The sequence below is a fragment of the Hyperoodon ampullatus genome (genome assembly GCF_949752795.1).
Source record: "Hyperoodon ampullatus genome assembly, chromosome: 18".
Lineage (NCBI taxonomy): Eukaryota > Metazoa > Chordata > Mammalia > Artiodactyla > Ziphiidae > Hyperoodon > Hyperoodon ampullatus.
The window spans coordinates 7215812-7230336 of NC_136931.1; the positions used below are offsets into that span (position 1 = coordinate 7215812).

Sequence of the window (14525 nt, forward strand, 5' to 3'; positions counted from 1 at the left end):
CGGCCCCTCGGGAGTCCCTAGGCCACCATGCCCGGGAAATAAAACCCGGCTCAGATCCCAGCTCAGACATCTTCCCTGGCCCGCTGATACTCAGAACGGCAGGACCAGAGAGGAGGAGCCGTATCTCAGAGCTGGTTAGGAGGCCCGGTGCCAGCCTGGCCCTAAATCATGGCCCGTGCCCTAAGGAGAAACAGCCGGTGGGAAACACCTCTGGGGAGCCTCCGTTTACAGGAAAACACTGACATCACGGGCCAGGCTTGGACACTTGGGTTGGGGGCTGTGTGTACGCACAAGGCAAAGGAGCCTTTGTAAACTGTTATGGATGCCCGCGGGGGACAAGGGCGCCCTGACAGAGCCACATGCGCCCTGCTGCAGCCTGGACCGTGTGCCCGCGAGGGAGAGAGAGGCCTCACCTCTTGTCGCGGGTCTTCGGCGAACCTCTGAATCACGTACTTCAGTTCCCTGAAAGAGACGGGGTAGGAAGAGAGTCATGCCCAGGGTCCTGGCTGGGGTGGGCCAGGATGGGGGGCTGAGGACAGAGCTGGGGAGGGCCGGGGCACCGGCTGAGCTGGCGGGGTCAGGAGACGCCTGGACGGGCCTGGACACGCGTCTCGGGAGAGCTTCTGGGAGGAGCCATCCTTGCCTCCCAGAAGGCACGTGATGAGGACGGGCTGGAAGGAGGGCTGGCTGCTGGGGGACGCCCGCACGACAGAGGACACTCGTCCGGGAGGAAGGTAACAAGGGCGCTGCCCAAATACTCACTTGGTGAACTTCTCGTGTGCGAGGGCTCTGCAACAGAAACAAAGGGAAAACCGCAGTGAGCAGGGCGTTTGCAACAGCACAGTGACCCAGGGTCCTTCCTCTGGGGGAGGCAGGCTTTCTGCCCGATTCCAGGAATGAAGAGGAAGTTGAGCATGAAACACCGACATCGTGTCCCCACTCAACATGACATGGATCAGAGGAACGGGAACGGGCTGAGCTGCCCAGGCCCCTGCTTACTCTAAAAGGAGGGTAATTCTAATGTAAAATGGGGATGATGGTAGGGCCTGGTCATGAGCACCAGGCTCCAGAGTAATCAGAGGCGGCGCTCTGGTGGGGGGAGCACGTGAGCACGTCTGCACGTGGGCGCCAGGGACCCAGGTATGCTTGTGAATTGTTCCACCACTAAGGCACGGCCGTGCTCATGACCACCACTCATCCGAGCGGCAACCGGGGACCCTTCTCAGGGCCAGTTGCCTCATGGGCCCACCGTCAGGTGTATCCCTGCAGCTGTTGGGAACAGCGACTGCAGCCAATGACGCCACTGCCCTCAGGAGTGGGATTTCTCCAGTCTCAAACCCTGGGGGCTCCGGGGACCAGCCGGGCCCGGCAAATGGAGTAATTACTGAGTGTAATGCCCCCTCGGAGAGCCGCATTTCGTAAACACAGGGCTCCTTAGTCCGCTCTGGAGACAGCCCGGGGCTGCCTCCTGGGGCCTGGCTTCTTCACAGCTATCAAAACAGGCCTGCAGGCATTTTAGGGCCTGGTGATTTAGACAAAGCCTTCTCCTCAGGCCATTATCCACCAGAGAGTTTTCTCCCTATTTTCCCGCGATACTGGGATGAGGGCGGGAGAGACGGGAAGGGTCCGTTCCTGGCCCAGCTCACTGTGGGGCGTGAGCTAATCATCGTAATGGGGGTACTAAGGGAGCTTTCAGCATATGGCTGCGCAGCACACAAGCCATTCCACACACGTTATGTGTGGATTTTTACTGTGGCCCTCGGAGAGATGGAGACAGGAGGGGCAGGTTTTCCTACACCCATCTGACGCACAATAAACACCGCTGACGTGACCGCATGGGGGCTGGTGCGGAGGGCTTTGTACTCTTAGCTCAGTGAAGCCATCTAGCCATGCAAGCAGGTGATTTCCCCATTTTTGGGGGTGGGAGTGAGCCTCCTCGGGGTCCCACAGCTGAGGACCAACACCTCCATCTCCATCTCCCACTGTCATCTGTGGTGTCCCCCGGTGCATCCCGTGACCTGATCGGTCCCCCTGCTAAGGCTGGGGTGGCCGACGGAGGTTGTCCTTTCAGGCCGGAGGGTGCTGGGGACGTGTGTGGGACTTACTCTTTGGGGAATGGAATGGGCTGAAGCAAGCTGGCCAGAGACGGTCTCCAGTCATCATAGTCCGACCTGGAACGAGAGGGGACGACGGTCAGGGCTGGTCTAGACGAGGGGAGGTTATTAATGGTGTGTTATCACACAGGGTCAAAGACGGGGCGAGAGTCTGGCAGAGATCACGTGGCACCGACTCTGCTCTGGTCACCTCGGCTCCCAGGGGCCCCGAGGGACAAGCAGCTGGTGTTTGCAACGTGGCCGCGAGGCCTGATAAGCCTCTCCGGAGACTTCCCTGTGGCCGCCGAAGGGGCTAGCTGCCCAGATCCCCCATTCCTCCTCCTCGCCACCACACCCAGGTTCCCAGACCCTCGGTTCCTTCTATCTTCCAGAGCATGGAGGGCTGTCATGGGCTGAAACGTGGCCCCCTCAGATTCATACGTTGAAGTCCTAAGCCCAGGACCTGAGCCCAGGAAGAGGTGACTGAGGTAAAACGAGGTCATTAGGGTGGGTCCTAATCCAACCTGACTGGTGTCCTCGTAAGTGGAGATTAGGACACAGACACACACACAGGGATGACCACCTATAAGCCAAGCAGAGAGGCCTCAGACAAAACCAACACTACCCACACCTTGATTCCACAGTTCCAGCCTCCGGAACTGTGAGAAAATACATTTCTGTTGTTTAAGCCCCTTGGTCTGTGCTGGAACCTGGCCTAAGCAGAGGATGGCCCCGGACCCCAGACCTAATTTGTGGTCCTATGGGCCCGGGGCTCCCTGATGTATAGAATTCGCTGTTTTTTGTTTCGTTTTGTTTTGTTGGCACCGCCGTGCGGCTTGTGCGATCTTAGTTCCCCAGCCAGGGATCGAACCTGTGCCTCCTGCGGTGGAAGCATGGAGTCCTAACCACTGGACCGCCAGGGAAGTCCCAGAATTCGCTGTTTTTTGACCTTCTTTTCATTCAGTTGGACCCCTCTGCCCCCCGCCGCCCCAAGGAGCTTTTTCAACATGTTCCTTAATCGGTCTCTAAGTACACTATATCTGTTAATATCCTGTATGTCTGTCTATACTTTATTCCAAAAAAGAGGAAGATCTTCTCACCCCCCAGAACAAATAATTCACCCTCACCAACAATGCACAGCTTAGATAACCCCGGCGTAGGAACTGTTCCCACCCCTCCTTCCTTCAAATAAAGTGATGATAAAGCGGCAGCCTTCAGAATCCAGCTCACACCCTGGAGTGTTCCGAGGAAAGATGCAAACGCCGGACACACAGAAAAGAATTCCCAGAAAAGCCTGCTGGCCTGAGATAAGTTCTGACAGTGGTACCAGCTGAGGGTTACTAAGCACTTACCAGGCCGGGCAGTGGGCACAGCCCGGCTCACTTAGTCCTCAGAACAGGCACTTGAGGACAAGAGTATCGCACCTGCCCTACAGGTGAGAAAGCAAGGCCCCTCGTGCCTCCTGAGTTCAAGCAGCTAGGACGCTCAGAGCAAGGATTCACAGCCAGGTCCTCGGACTCCAGGGCCTGGGGCTGGGTGTGTGCTTTACGCTGCCCATGGGCGGATGGGCACAGGGAGCCCGAATCAGGACGTGGAGACAGACCCCTTTCGACCTCATACCTGCGGTTATTGATTTCTGCAGCTGGCTTGTCTTCCCTCTAAACCCCTTCCCTCTTTCCCTCCCACCTGTCACTGACTGACTTATGGTTTCCAGAAAAATCTAAAAGTAATAGGAGCAAACACTGTAGACAGCACCTGTCTCGAGCCAGGGGCTCTTCCAGGCATTCACATGGATCAGCCCCCGTGTTCCTCCCAGAGACCTGGTGAGCTGGATGCGCCTGCCATCCCCATTCTACAGCCAAGAAAACTGAGTCTCGGTGAAGATAGGCACTGGCCCAAGGTCACACAGTCGGTAAGAGCTGGGGTTTGACCCCAGGAGTCTGGCTCCCGTGTCTGTGCTCCTACCCACCGAACAACACATCTCGTGGCCCCTGTTTCCACCTGCAGAGGCAGGCCCTGTTCCCTTTCTCAAAAAGGGCGCGTACGCGTTTTTCTTTTGCTTTAAAAAAATATGCTCAATGTAGAAATGCCATTAAATACAGGAATCGCTACAGAGTGTTTAAATCACCCATAATCAGAGTGGGTGTCAGAGGAGCTGTGGCCGTGCCTGGTGTGTAGGCACCTGCTGGGCTCCCGGACAGACACAGCCCGGACCATGGCTCACTCCGGAGGAAGGGGACGTGATCAATGAACAGCGTGTGTCACTGCGTCCAGGTGCTAAGCTCAGTGGGAGGCTGGGGCAGGGGTCTAGGTGAAAGCGTCTCCCCAGCCTGGAGCTCGGCCTCCTCAAGGCTCTGTCATGGCAGCTCACGCAGGACCAGGGGGAGGATGCAGGGGTGAAGGACGAGGCAGAGGCAGACAGACTTCCTTCCTGGCCTGGGCCCCGCCCAGCTCCAAGTTTGCAGTTGGCTCCTGGACTTGCTCCAAATGTCCGGTCTGACCATTTTAGCGTACATGGTGGGTGTGCTGGGCCGAGACAGGGAAGCTAGGAACCCGGGGCCTGGCCAGGCCCAAGGGATGGGCGTGGGATCCCCGTGGCCAGCAGAGCGCCTGCCAGGAGCATCCTGAGAGTAGGGCTGGCCTCAGGGCTGGCAGGCCAGGCTGACCTGGGGTGGAAGGGAGAGCTGCAGGCCGGGCTGTGAGAGGCCTGAGCCCACCTGCAGGAGGGACAGGACAGCCAGGCCTTCCTGGGCTCAGGGAGGAAGGCGAGAGTGAACCAGGTGCCTTAAGCATCCTGAGGGCCTCTGACGGGCCTCAGGTGTCAAGCAGCACACATTTAATCCTATAAGCCCCATTTACAGATGAGAAATGGAGGCCCAGAGAGGTCAGGACACCTGCTGAAGATCACAGAGCTCATGAGGGGAGAAGCTGGACTTGAACGAGGCTCCGTGAGCAGGAAATCCAGCCCTCTGGCCTCGGGCTGCTCTCCACGAGCGGTTTACAGCCTACATGGCTGAGGACTTCCTTTCTCTTGCTTGCGGGGGTGGGGTGGTGCGGGGGCTGCTGCGTAGGTAACACGAGACAAGCTGGGCCGGTGAGGGGTGGACGTGGGAAATGAGGGCAGACTGGTTCCAAGGATTTGGGGCGGCTGCCTTGGCCCGGCAGAGACAATGCACACTTGGTAGAACTGTAACCCAGCTTGACAGGTGCTGTTAAACCAGAGCTCTGAGCTGTCCCATGGACAAGGTGTTTCCTCCAAGCAGACCATTTCCCCGATTTCACGGAATCTTCTGCATCGCATGGAGAGAACACACCAGCCTGAGGACACGGGGGCCAAGCAAGCCTCTGAGAAGCTGAAGCCCCCAGCACACGGGTCTGGGACGGGCAGGCCTGGCCCTGACGGCTGTGTGCTCGCAGCGCCCGCCCTGAATCCTGGCTCTGTCATGGCCACAGCCTGGAGAATGCCGTGTGTGGCTCCCTGGGGTGGGGTGCTGGTGGGGTCCTCAAAGGGGCCCCTGGGGGTGAGCTAGGGCACAGCGAGGCCTGGGAGACCAAGGGGAGGTCCATGGCCTTTCTAGAAGACCAGGAGCGAGGCACCTAACGCAGCCCAGGGCTCCAGAAGGGCGTGTCAGGGACACAGCTCATTCTGCTTTGCTGCTGCCATCACACGCACAAGTATCTGCTCCCTCAAAAGGCAACTAGCTGGCCCAGGGATTAAAATCCAAGGTGAGAACTGAGTGGCCTTTATCTCTGAAGCTGGGGACCCAGGCAAATCCCCCTTCTCTGCCTCGTCATCCCACCAGGGACCTTCCAGGGCTGTAGGCAGATCCACTGGCCTCAAATGCTCCAGGGAGTGTCTGGGTTCTACAGAGTGGCCACAAGCCCCAGGAATCTGCATCTGAAATTTTCCAAACTGATCAGTCCATCTATACGCATACATACACTATAAATACACACACATATGTGTATTTCTGCTGCTCTGCAGACCTCATCTAAAACCCTCGCCAGAAGCCCGAGCACGGAGATGCTGACCGTGGGAATGGGGGTACCTGTCCTTGCCGCAAGCCTGCAGGGTGCCAGGTGGGGTGGCGAACGCGTGGCACACACGAATTCACTGAATTCTCGAGGCAGCCCTGAGAGCCAGAACGCACTGACAGGCGTCACTATCCTTATTTCACAACTGGGAAACCGAGGCCCAGAGAGGCGGACTCATTGTCCAAAATCATACCATCAGTTGAATGGTGGCGGGGAAGATTGGACCCCAGTCTGGCTGACCTTCAACCAAGGAGGTGAGGTGGTTCTTCCACCCCCGCCCCCAGGCACCCAGCTCCCGCCCCCGAGTCCCACTGGGAGGACAGCGGCTGGCAGCGGTGGTGTCTGGGGCCTGAGGACCCGCGTGAGGACAGAGATGCTGACTGGGCTCCAGTCCACCCCACCCAAGAGCCTCCTCAGACTCCCCAGCCACACTCACGGGCTTCATCCTGGCCACGCGGTCGCCAGCAACCTCCTTCTCCATCTCTCCGCCTGTTGGAGGCTATTCCAGCCACTCCTTGTCCGTCAGGGTCTCCAAGCCCCCAGACAGTCCCCGTTCCCTGCACTGAACTCTTGGTGTTTCCACTCAGCAGAGCTGCGCTATCTGGCTGAGCCAGTCCTTCACGGAGCAGGGCGGTCCTGGGCGATATCCCAGCGCCTGCCTTCTACATTCTAGTCACTACCATGCTTCCCGGGCACGAGGACAACCCCAAGTCCATCTGCATTTTCCCTAAAGGCCCCGAGGGGTGAGGCGTCTTCCAGCTGACCTCCAGCCCACCGAGGCCTCTTTTAAAATCCATGTGTTTGCAAAAGTAACAAGTAGCCAGATTCGAGCTGATCAGAAAACAGGGGATGTGCCCATCTCCCATCTCTCCCTCATGATGGCGGCTCTTTTCTCTTCCTGGACGGAGGGGCATCCCTTTGCCTGTGGCCACACGTGTGCCAGGAGATTCCCACGCTCCGTCCCACCGGGCGGGCAATGTCGCTGCTTTTAGAACTTGGTGCTACTCAGATTCAGAGGGAATGTGAGCAGGGGGCGTTGGGTCCCCAGCATTTAGCATAGAGCCTGGCCCACCTGGGTGTGCTGTAAGTGTCTGATGAAAGAATGCATAAATAAGTGGGTAAACAAATGTGTGAGCCGCACACACGTGCCCAGGAGGTTAAGAGCTGGAATCCGAACCACTATAGGCCAAACCTGCTCTGTCCAGCTCCCAAAGGCCACATTCTTTCCACCATACCACCCAGCTTGGGCCTCACAGGCCGATGATCTCAGAGTCAGCCTTGACCTGTGCTGGGAATAGTTCTCCTTTTTTGAGTCTCCCAGGGAACATTTTGCAGTTTACGTTACTTTCCAAAGGTGTTAAACTCTAACTATTTGAGGGCCCTCTGATGGGAACACAACTAATCAGGGCCCCTGTCCACTCTCTCGGGATGGAGCGGTACCCGCCTGCTCCTGTGGACGCGGTCTGCCAGGCTGGGCCCAGGCTCTAAGCATGGCTTCTTTGGCCCCCACAATGCACCGATAGGACCCCTCAATTCCACATTAGAGCCTCTGTCCTTCCATTCTTTACACATTATTCTCATCTGGGGAGCCGTCCTATCGATAACAGCAGTCCACTCTCACCAAGTCCTAAATTCTCCCAACAGCCCCTCTGAGGAAGACACCCATTTTACAGATGAGAAAACTGAGGCCCAGAGAAGCCAAGAACACTGCCTGCAGTTACACAGCAGACTAAGTCCTATGGCCGCATTTCCTCAATTCTCAGATGCACGCTTCTTGCAAACTGAGTCTGCACTGAATGCCATAGTCATGGTTTGTTTGTTGTTTTTTTCCCCCTCTTAAAGTGCTGTTATTAAATCGATGATGTGTCTTACTCCCAACGGTACCTTAAAATAGAGGAAACACAGTTGTAGTCAGAAAGTGTACTAACTCCCATCTGCCCAGTGTCCATGCCTGCAAGATACCTGCTCTGTGCTGGGGCCCAAAGCCATGCCCTCTAATGGCCGGGGGCAGCTCGACTCAGAGAGGGTGGGTAACCAGCGCAAGGTCACAAGCTAACACTGACACCCCTGGGCCCTGAACCTGGCAGTCTGGCTCTGAATCTGTGCTTTTTCCAACGTATCATGCTTCGGAGCACTTTGAGCTGCTGGGGTTTTGCGGATTTGACACATGTGAGGCCCTCCAGTGGGCCAGTGACTCAAGCAGGCAGCAGAGTTAGAGAAGGACAGCTGCTAGGGAAAGAAGTGATCAGGCCCAAACCGTGCTCTGCGCTCCCCCAAGGTGAAAAAGGCTTCTGGACGTATAAACCCTGCTTCGTGGAGATCTCCGGGTGGGGCGGGACGTGCTGCCCTGAGCAGTGGTCAGGAACACCGCCCAGCGCCCAGCAGGCAGCCTCTGATGGGCCCCCTGACCCCCACCCATGACCTGGCAGCTGGGCAATGCAGGCAGGCAGGAGGTCTGGAAGCAGATCAGGAAGAACAGAGTCCTCATTCATGAGCATGTTTATGAAGAAGGAAAAAAAATGTGTGTCAACTGCATGATGAAACTCAAACCCTTAGCGCTTAATGAGGAATATGAGTCAGGGCCCGGACTGGCAGAAGGTCTGGGAGTTCCAGGTGTTTGCGGAAAACAGCCGGAGTCAGGGGCTGCGGGAGGAGAGCCGGGCCCGGCCAGATGAGGAGGAGATGTGGGCCGCGGCTGGCCGGTCCCTCAGAGGGCTGACCGCCACCCTGGGAGAAAGCGGGGACTCCTCCAGCCTTAAGGAGACTGAGATGTGTTCTTGGAGATGCTCTCTGAGCAGAATTTTGAATCTGCTCTGGGTGGGGATAACGCTAATCGCGGGCGTGCCCTCAGCTGGCCTTGGCTGCCGGAACCACGGGAGGCCTCCCCCGCTCCTCTCCGGGGCCAAAGCAAGGGCAGAGGAAGAGTTTGGGGATGCTGCATCCAGAGTCACCTCCAAGCATGAGAAGCCACCGCGTAACGTGTACGCCTGTGTGTGCACACACGTGCTCACCTCCACAGACACCACAGGCCTTGCTTTTAGAGCGTGAACAGGGGCACCCCTAGGCAGCTCTCATTCACCAGGCAACCGGCAGGTAGCCTCCACCCTCCGGACCACGAGCACACTCCGGGCAGCACCCCGTTCATGAGAGCAGAACGAACGCCGCAGAGATGAGCGACAACGACGCAGGGACTCAGTGTGACCCCAGCAACACCGATGAGCCCCAGGAGGCAGGACCCCCCAGATCGAAGGGCCCTGGTGCCCTGACATTAGATAAGCACTGGGCATCGGTGAGACGCGACCATGCCGTCATGCCCCCAACCCCTTGGAAAAGCCCATGTGCCACCACCGACTGCGCCGGGCGATGCCCATCCCTGCAAGTGGAGCCAAGTCCTGTTCTTTTTTTTTTTTTTTTTTTTGCGGTACACGGGCCTCTCACTGTTGTGGCCTCTCCCGTTACGGAGCACAGGCTCTGGATGCGCAGGCTCAGCAGCCATGGCTCACGGGCCTAGCCGCTCCGCGGCATGTGGGATCTTCTCAGACCGGGGCACGAACCCGTGTCCCCTGCATCGGCAGGCGGACTCTCAACCACTGCGCCACCAGGGAAGCCCCCAAGTCCTGTTCTGAAGGACAGAGATGGTGGGAGCAAGTGGGGGAGGCATCTGCTGGGTTCTCCAGGCCCAGCTGGTCCACAGAACTGCAGAGCTCAGCGCGGGGTGGAAAGGAGTGGACAGCAAGGCCCTCCGCCTGGGGCTCAGCACCAGGCGCACACAGTCCGTGACGGGGTCTGGGGTGTGAATGGTGGAACTGAAAGACCCTTGGGGGTCAAAGACTAAGACCCCCTCCATTCTAGAGTCACACAACTGAGGCTCGGGGAGGGGCAGGCACGGCCCAAAGCACCCAGCTCAGAAGCACCACTCAGAGCAGACCGGGTCTCCGGCTCGGGCTCAGAACTCCTCCCACCAGCCAGGTGCGTGGAGCCTGATCCACATGCCATGCTCCCTCCCCCGCTCGGCGGATGAGGCTGCATGGGGGCAGCTGCTGGAACTTGACGGCAAGTAGACACCACACACGCGAAGCGTGCGTGGATCATGTGACACAGACACAGAAACACACCCACACGCTGGCTCAGGGGCATATCTGCACACATACACAGAGAACATACACATACACTCCAGCTCTTCTGCACAAATGCTCATACCCACATGTTGCACTCAGAGCCACTCATGCACAGAAGTAGCACAAGCACCCAGACACACCTACACTTGTGCACTTAGACTCACAGGCACTCGAAACACACATATTGCCCCTATAGAGAAATCCCCATCCCTCCCATATCCAACTCCTATACGTAGACACACAGAAACACAGAACACAACACACAGAAACTCGGGCAATCACCCATATGCTGTTATGCCCTCATACATCCAAAGCCATGTATACTCACACAAGGACAATTACAGATTCAGAACGAGCCCACACCCTACACAACACGCAGAGGTGTCCACACACTCACAGACATACTCGGGCCCCGTGCGCTGAAGCACATCCTGGCAGGCGTATGCACTCACACATTCTCAAACTCATGGACACAGGTGTAGACATCATGCTCATGCCTATACCCTACACACGTGTCCAGATCCTCGAGCACACACGTACACACACAGCCCTGCATGCACACACCCCAAAACAAGTGCCCTCATACCCTACATCTGCATCCTGTGCACCCACACTCGGCACGCCCACCCTTGCACGCCTCCAGCCAGCTGCAAGCCCCCTCCCCAACCCGAGGGTACCAGGCAGGCCGGGGGACACTCACAGCAGCTTGAGGATCTCCACGTAGCAGCCGAGCGTGCGGTCGGCCTGGGGGCCCAGCTCGATGCTCATGGTGCTGCAGGCGGGGCTGACCATGAGGCAGTCGATGAGGTTGGGTTCGCTGTCGTTGCCCACGCTGGCCGTCAGCGCCGGCTTGGCAGTGCTGGCGGGCTCCACCTCCACGTGGATCTCGCTGGAGGCCACGACCACCGACTTGAGCCGCGCCTCGGACAGCGTGGCTTCCTGAGACACCAGGTCCGGGCTGGGGTGCAGAAGGCGCAGGGGTAAGGTGGGCTTCCGGTCGCAGGGCTGCTGGCAGCCGTTCCGGATCTCCTTCAGGCTGGGGGAGTTGTCGCGGCTGGGGGAGAGGTGGAGAGGGGCGTAAGTGCGGGCCCTGGGGGCGGGTCACAGAGGCCGCGAGCTGCCATCTAGTGGCTGCTCCCAAGCGCCAGGCTGCACGCGGCTAAGTGTCCCCGGAACCCCACGGCGGTGCGATGAGCTGGTGCTACTGTATCCCTCCCCACCAGCGAGGAGACAGGCTCCCTCGAGGCCTCCAGACAGGGAGAGGTGGGGATGGCATCCAAACCGGGCTGCCTGTCATCGAGGCACGTGCTGTAGTCCCAGCACATAGCAGGCGGTCGACACGTTTGTGGAACGAATAAGTGATGTTAACCTCTACACAAGACCCATAAGGCCCCTGGCGTTCAGCTCCCCCAAGATGCCTTCCCTGGCCACCTTCCGGACACACCTATGAGACCTACTAGCGATTTTGCTTCTAGTTGCTTCCTGTGGTCTAACTGCCCCCTCCCCCTAATGTCCTCGGGGCAAGGCCCAGGCCCCACCTCTGCGGCCCCATCCCTGCTCGGTGAGAAAGCTCAGCTTCTGCCCTCCACCTGGGAACACCCTTCAGAGGGATCCCAAACCCCAGATGCTAGTCCCCTGGAGTGTGCACGTCCCTCCTGTCTGCAGCACCGCACCGCTCTGGGCTAACCCCCCACCCCGCCCCTTGCAGCATCTTCACCGCCTAGAGGAACAATGCTTGTGTAGGGGGTTAACAGGTGTTAGCTGAGGAAAGGGCGCTATGGCATCATTGAGGTCACATGTGTTTGGGAAATGCTGGGCCTCTTTATAGCAGGACTTGTCAGAGCTTTGAGTCTGGGTAAAGCGCCTCCTCACTGGATGCTTCCAAAAATTACGGGGAGGCGTGCGTCAGGACAAAGGTGACTCCAGCAACGGGCTTCCTTTGTTGGTGCCCCTGGGCTGCCACGGTGCTAAGTGCTATCACACAGACCACACAGACATTCTCAGATATCTCTGAATGGTAGGTATTTCCAGGTGAGGAAAGATGCTAGCAGAGGTCAAATGGCTACCCTGATGACATGGCTCGTAAGTGGAGAAGACTGGGATTTTTTTTTTTTTTTTTTTTTTTTGCGGTACGCGGGCCTCTCCTGTTGCAGAGCACAGGCTCCGGACGCGCAGGCTCAGAGGCCATGGCTCACGGGCCCAGCCGCTCCGCGGCATGTGGGATCTTCCCGGACCGGGACACGAACCCGTGTCCCCTGCATCGGCAGACAGACTCTCAACCACTGCGCCACCAGGGAAGCCCGAGGACTGGGATTTGAAACCAGGTCTCTGAGTGCGTGTCCAAGATCCTGCATGATCCCATGCAGGTCCTCCTCCCCCACAAAGTCTTCCCTGATTTCTTCCACCTGCCGCTCTCACCCTTCCTGCCCCTGGGCCAGAACCTTCCACCCCTGGCTGGACACCAGTGTCCCTTGAGGCACTTCTAAACATCCTAATGTCCCATTAGGTCAGAATCTCTAGGGTGGAGTCCAGACACCAGTCGTGTTTAGGGCTCCCTGTGTGTGCAGTCACGGTTGAGCCCACTGAGGCTCCAAGAGACTCAGAGCACGATGATATGATCACAAACAGCTGCTCGTCCAGTCCTTCCCTAAATGGGCCACACGCAGGCGCCTGTGCTTCCAAAGAGACGCGCGTGCTCCCTGTGCACGAGGACTGGCTTGAGCACAGGACTCACACCCAGTGTGCTCAGAGGGCCTGAGTTTGTCCAGCACGTGCCACGAGCCAGGCCTGAGCTGAGCCCACCAAGGATGTTTGATAAATACACTTTAAGCTTTGCTGGGGAAAAACAAAACCCTTTAGCTAAAGTCCCAGAATTCTGTGCCTGATGGAAAATTGTGTGTGGTCCGGTGGAGGATGCGGTGTAGTTACTCAGAGCTAACTTGCTAGCCAGTGCTCAGTTCCATCCCCTTTGCCTTTGCTGGGATTTAGGAGTGGATTTTCAAGGCTGCTTGGCTCAGACTGGGTGATTTTCCAGCGAGCTATGCTAACCTGGGTCAAGTTGTCTGTTTTGTGCGCAAGTACATCACGTACCCACTGAGAGTGCTGCAGCTGGGCCTGGTAGACGGCATGGGGTTTTATCTTCCAGGGGCTGACCAAGGGGGTGGGATGGACCTGAGCCCAGGGAAGGCCTTGCATCCCTCGGCGTGATTTCCTGGGGGAGGTGAGGGCAGCACTTGGATCCCCAACTACTGGGGGCTCCGAGGGGGCTGGGCTGTCTTGAGCAGGGAATCAGGGCAGGCCTGAGCGGGAGGCAGCAGGGCCCGCCCCGCCCTCCCCAGGCCTCCACCCTGGGCACCTAGTAGCAACCGCCGCCTCCTGGGATCCCCAAAGTTGTGCTTGGCCTCTGCAGAGGCAGCCAGAGGGGAGTCTGGAAACTGACATCCCATCAAGTCCCTTCTCTACTTAAAACCCATCGGCGACTGCAACACCCTTAGAATAAAACCTCCACAACTGACGCGCAGGCACAGCTCCGCCACTCAAAGCATGGTCCCCAACCAGCAGCAGCGGCATTACTGGGAGCCTATGAGACAAGCAGAGGCTCAGGCCCTGCCGCAGACCCGCTGACATGACCCCAGGAGCAGCTCAGCACGGGAGGCGGAGGTGGGAGAAGCTCAGTGGTACAAGTCTCTCGGTGGCCTGGCCTTCCTCTCCAACTTCGTCTTCTGCCTCTGCCCCTGTCTCTGCTCAGGGCACACTCAGTTTCCTTCACTTCCTCCCTGCAGTGGAGTTTAAGAATGCAGAGTCCTGGGCCTGGCCCGGAAACGCTGCGTCCAGGAGTCTGCATTTTCAAGCAGCACTTCAGGGGACTCTGAAGCAGGTGTTTAAGGACATGTAACCAATGGCAGCTCTATCTGCACTGCCGGGCCTTTGCACATGCCGTTCCCTCTGCCTGGAACATCTTGTCCTCTTGCCTTGCTGACAGCCAGCAGGTGTCAATTTAAATATCACCTCCCTGCAGAATCCCTTCCTCACTTCCCCCTAGAGCAGGGGCTCTCAACTCTGGCCACATACTCCACTTGCCTAAGGTGTTAAAAAAAAAAAAGAAAGAACCCGATGCCAGGGGCATCCCAATCAAATCAGAATTGCAGTGGGTGAGGCCCAGGCACCTTGTTTTCCTTCTTCTTCTTTTTTAAGATATAACCAGTGGGATGCGGGTAAAAGTCTAACAACCAAGTCTCCAGAAAAAAAGGAGCCCTGATTGGTAGTGTTTGCCAATTTT

The 14525-nt window shown here is 57.8% G+C and overlaps 1 protein-coding gene across 1 annotated transcript in view; it reads right to left on the reverse strand.

The window, feature by feature from the left end:
- Window positions 1–14525, reverse strand: part of CMIP (c-Maf inducing protein) — a gene marked incomplete at both ends in the record, with an annotated part of 234965 nt that overhangs the window by 12280 nt on the left and 208160 nt on the right. The window contains 4 exons of the mRNA XM_079722952.1: window positions 414–462; window positions 763–789; window positions 2106–2171; window positions 10947–11300. Of these exons, the coding sequence (XP_079579078.1) occupies window positions 414–462; window positions 763–789; window positions 2106–2171; window positions 10947–11300 (496 nt within the window). The remainder of the gene's footprint in view (window positions 1–413; window positions 463–762; window positions 790–2105; window positions 2172–10946; window positions 11301–14525) is intronic.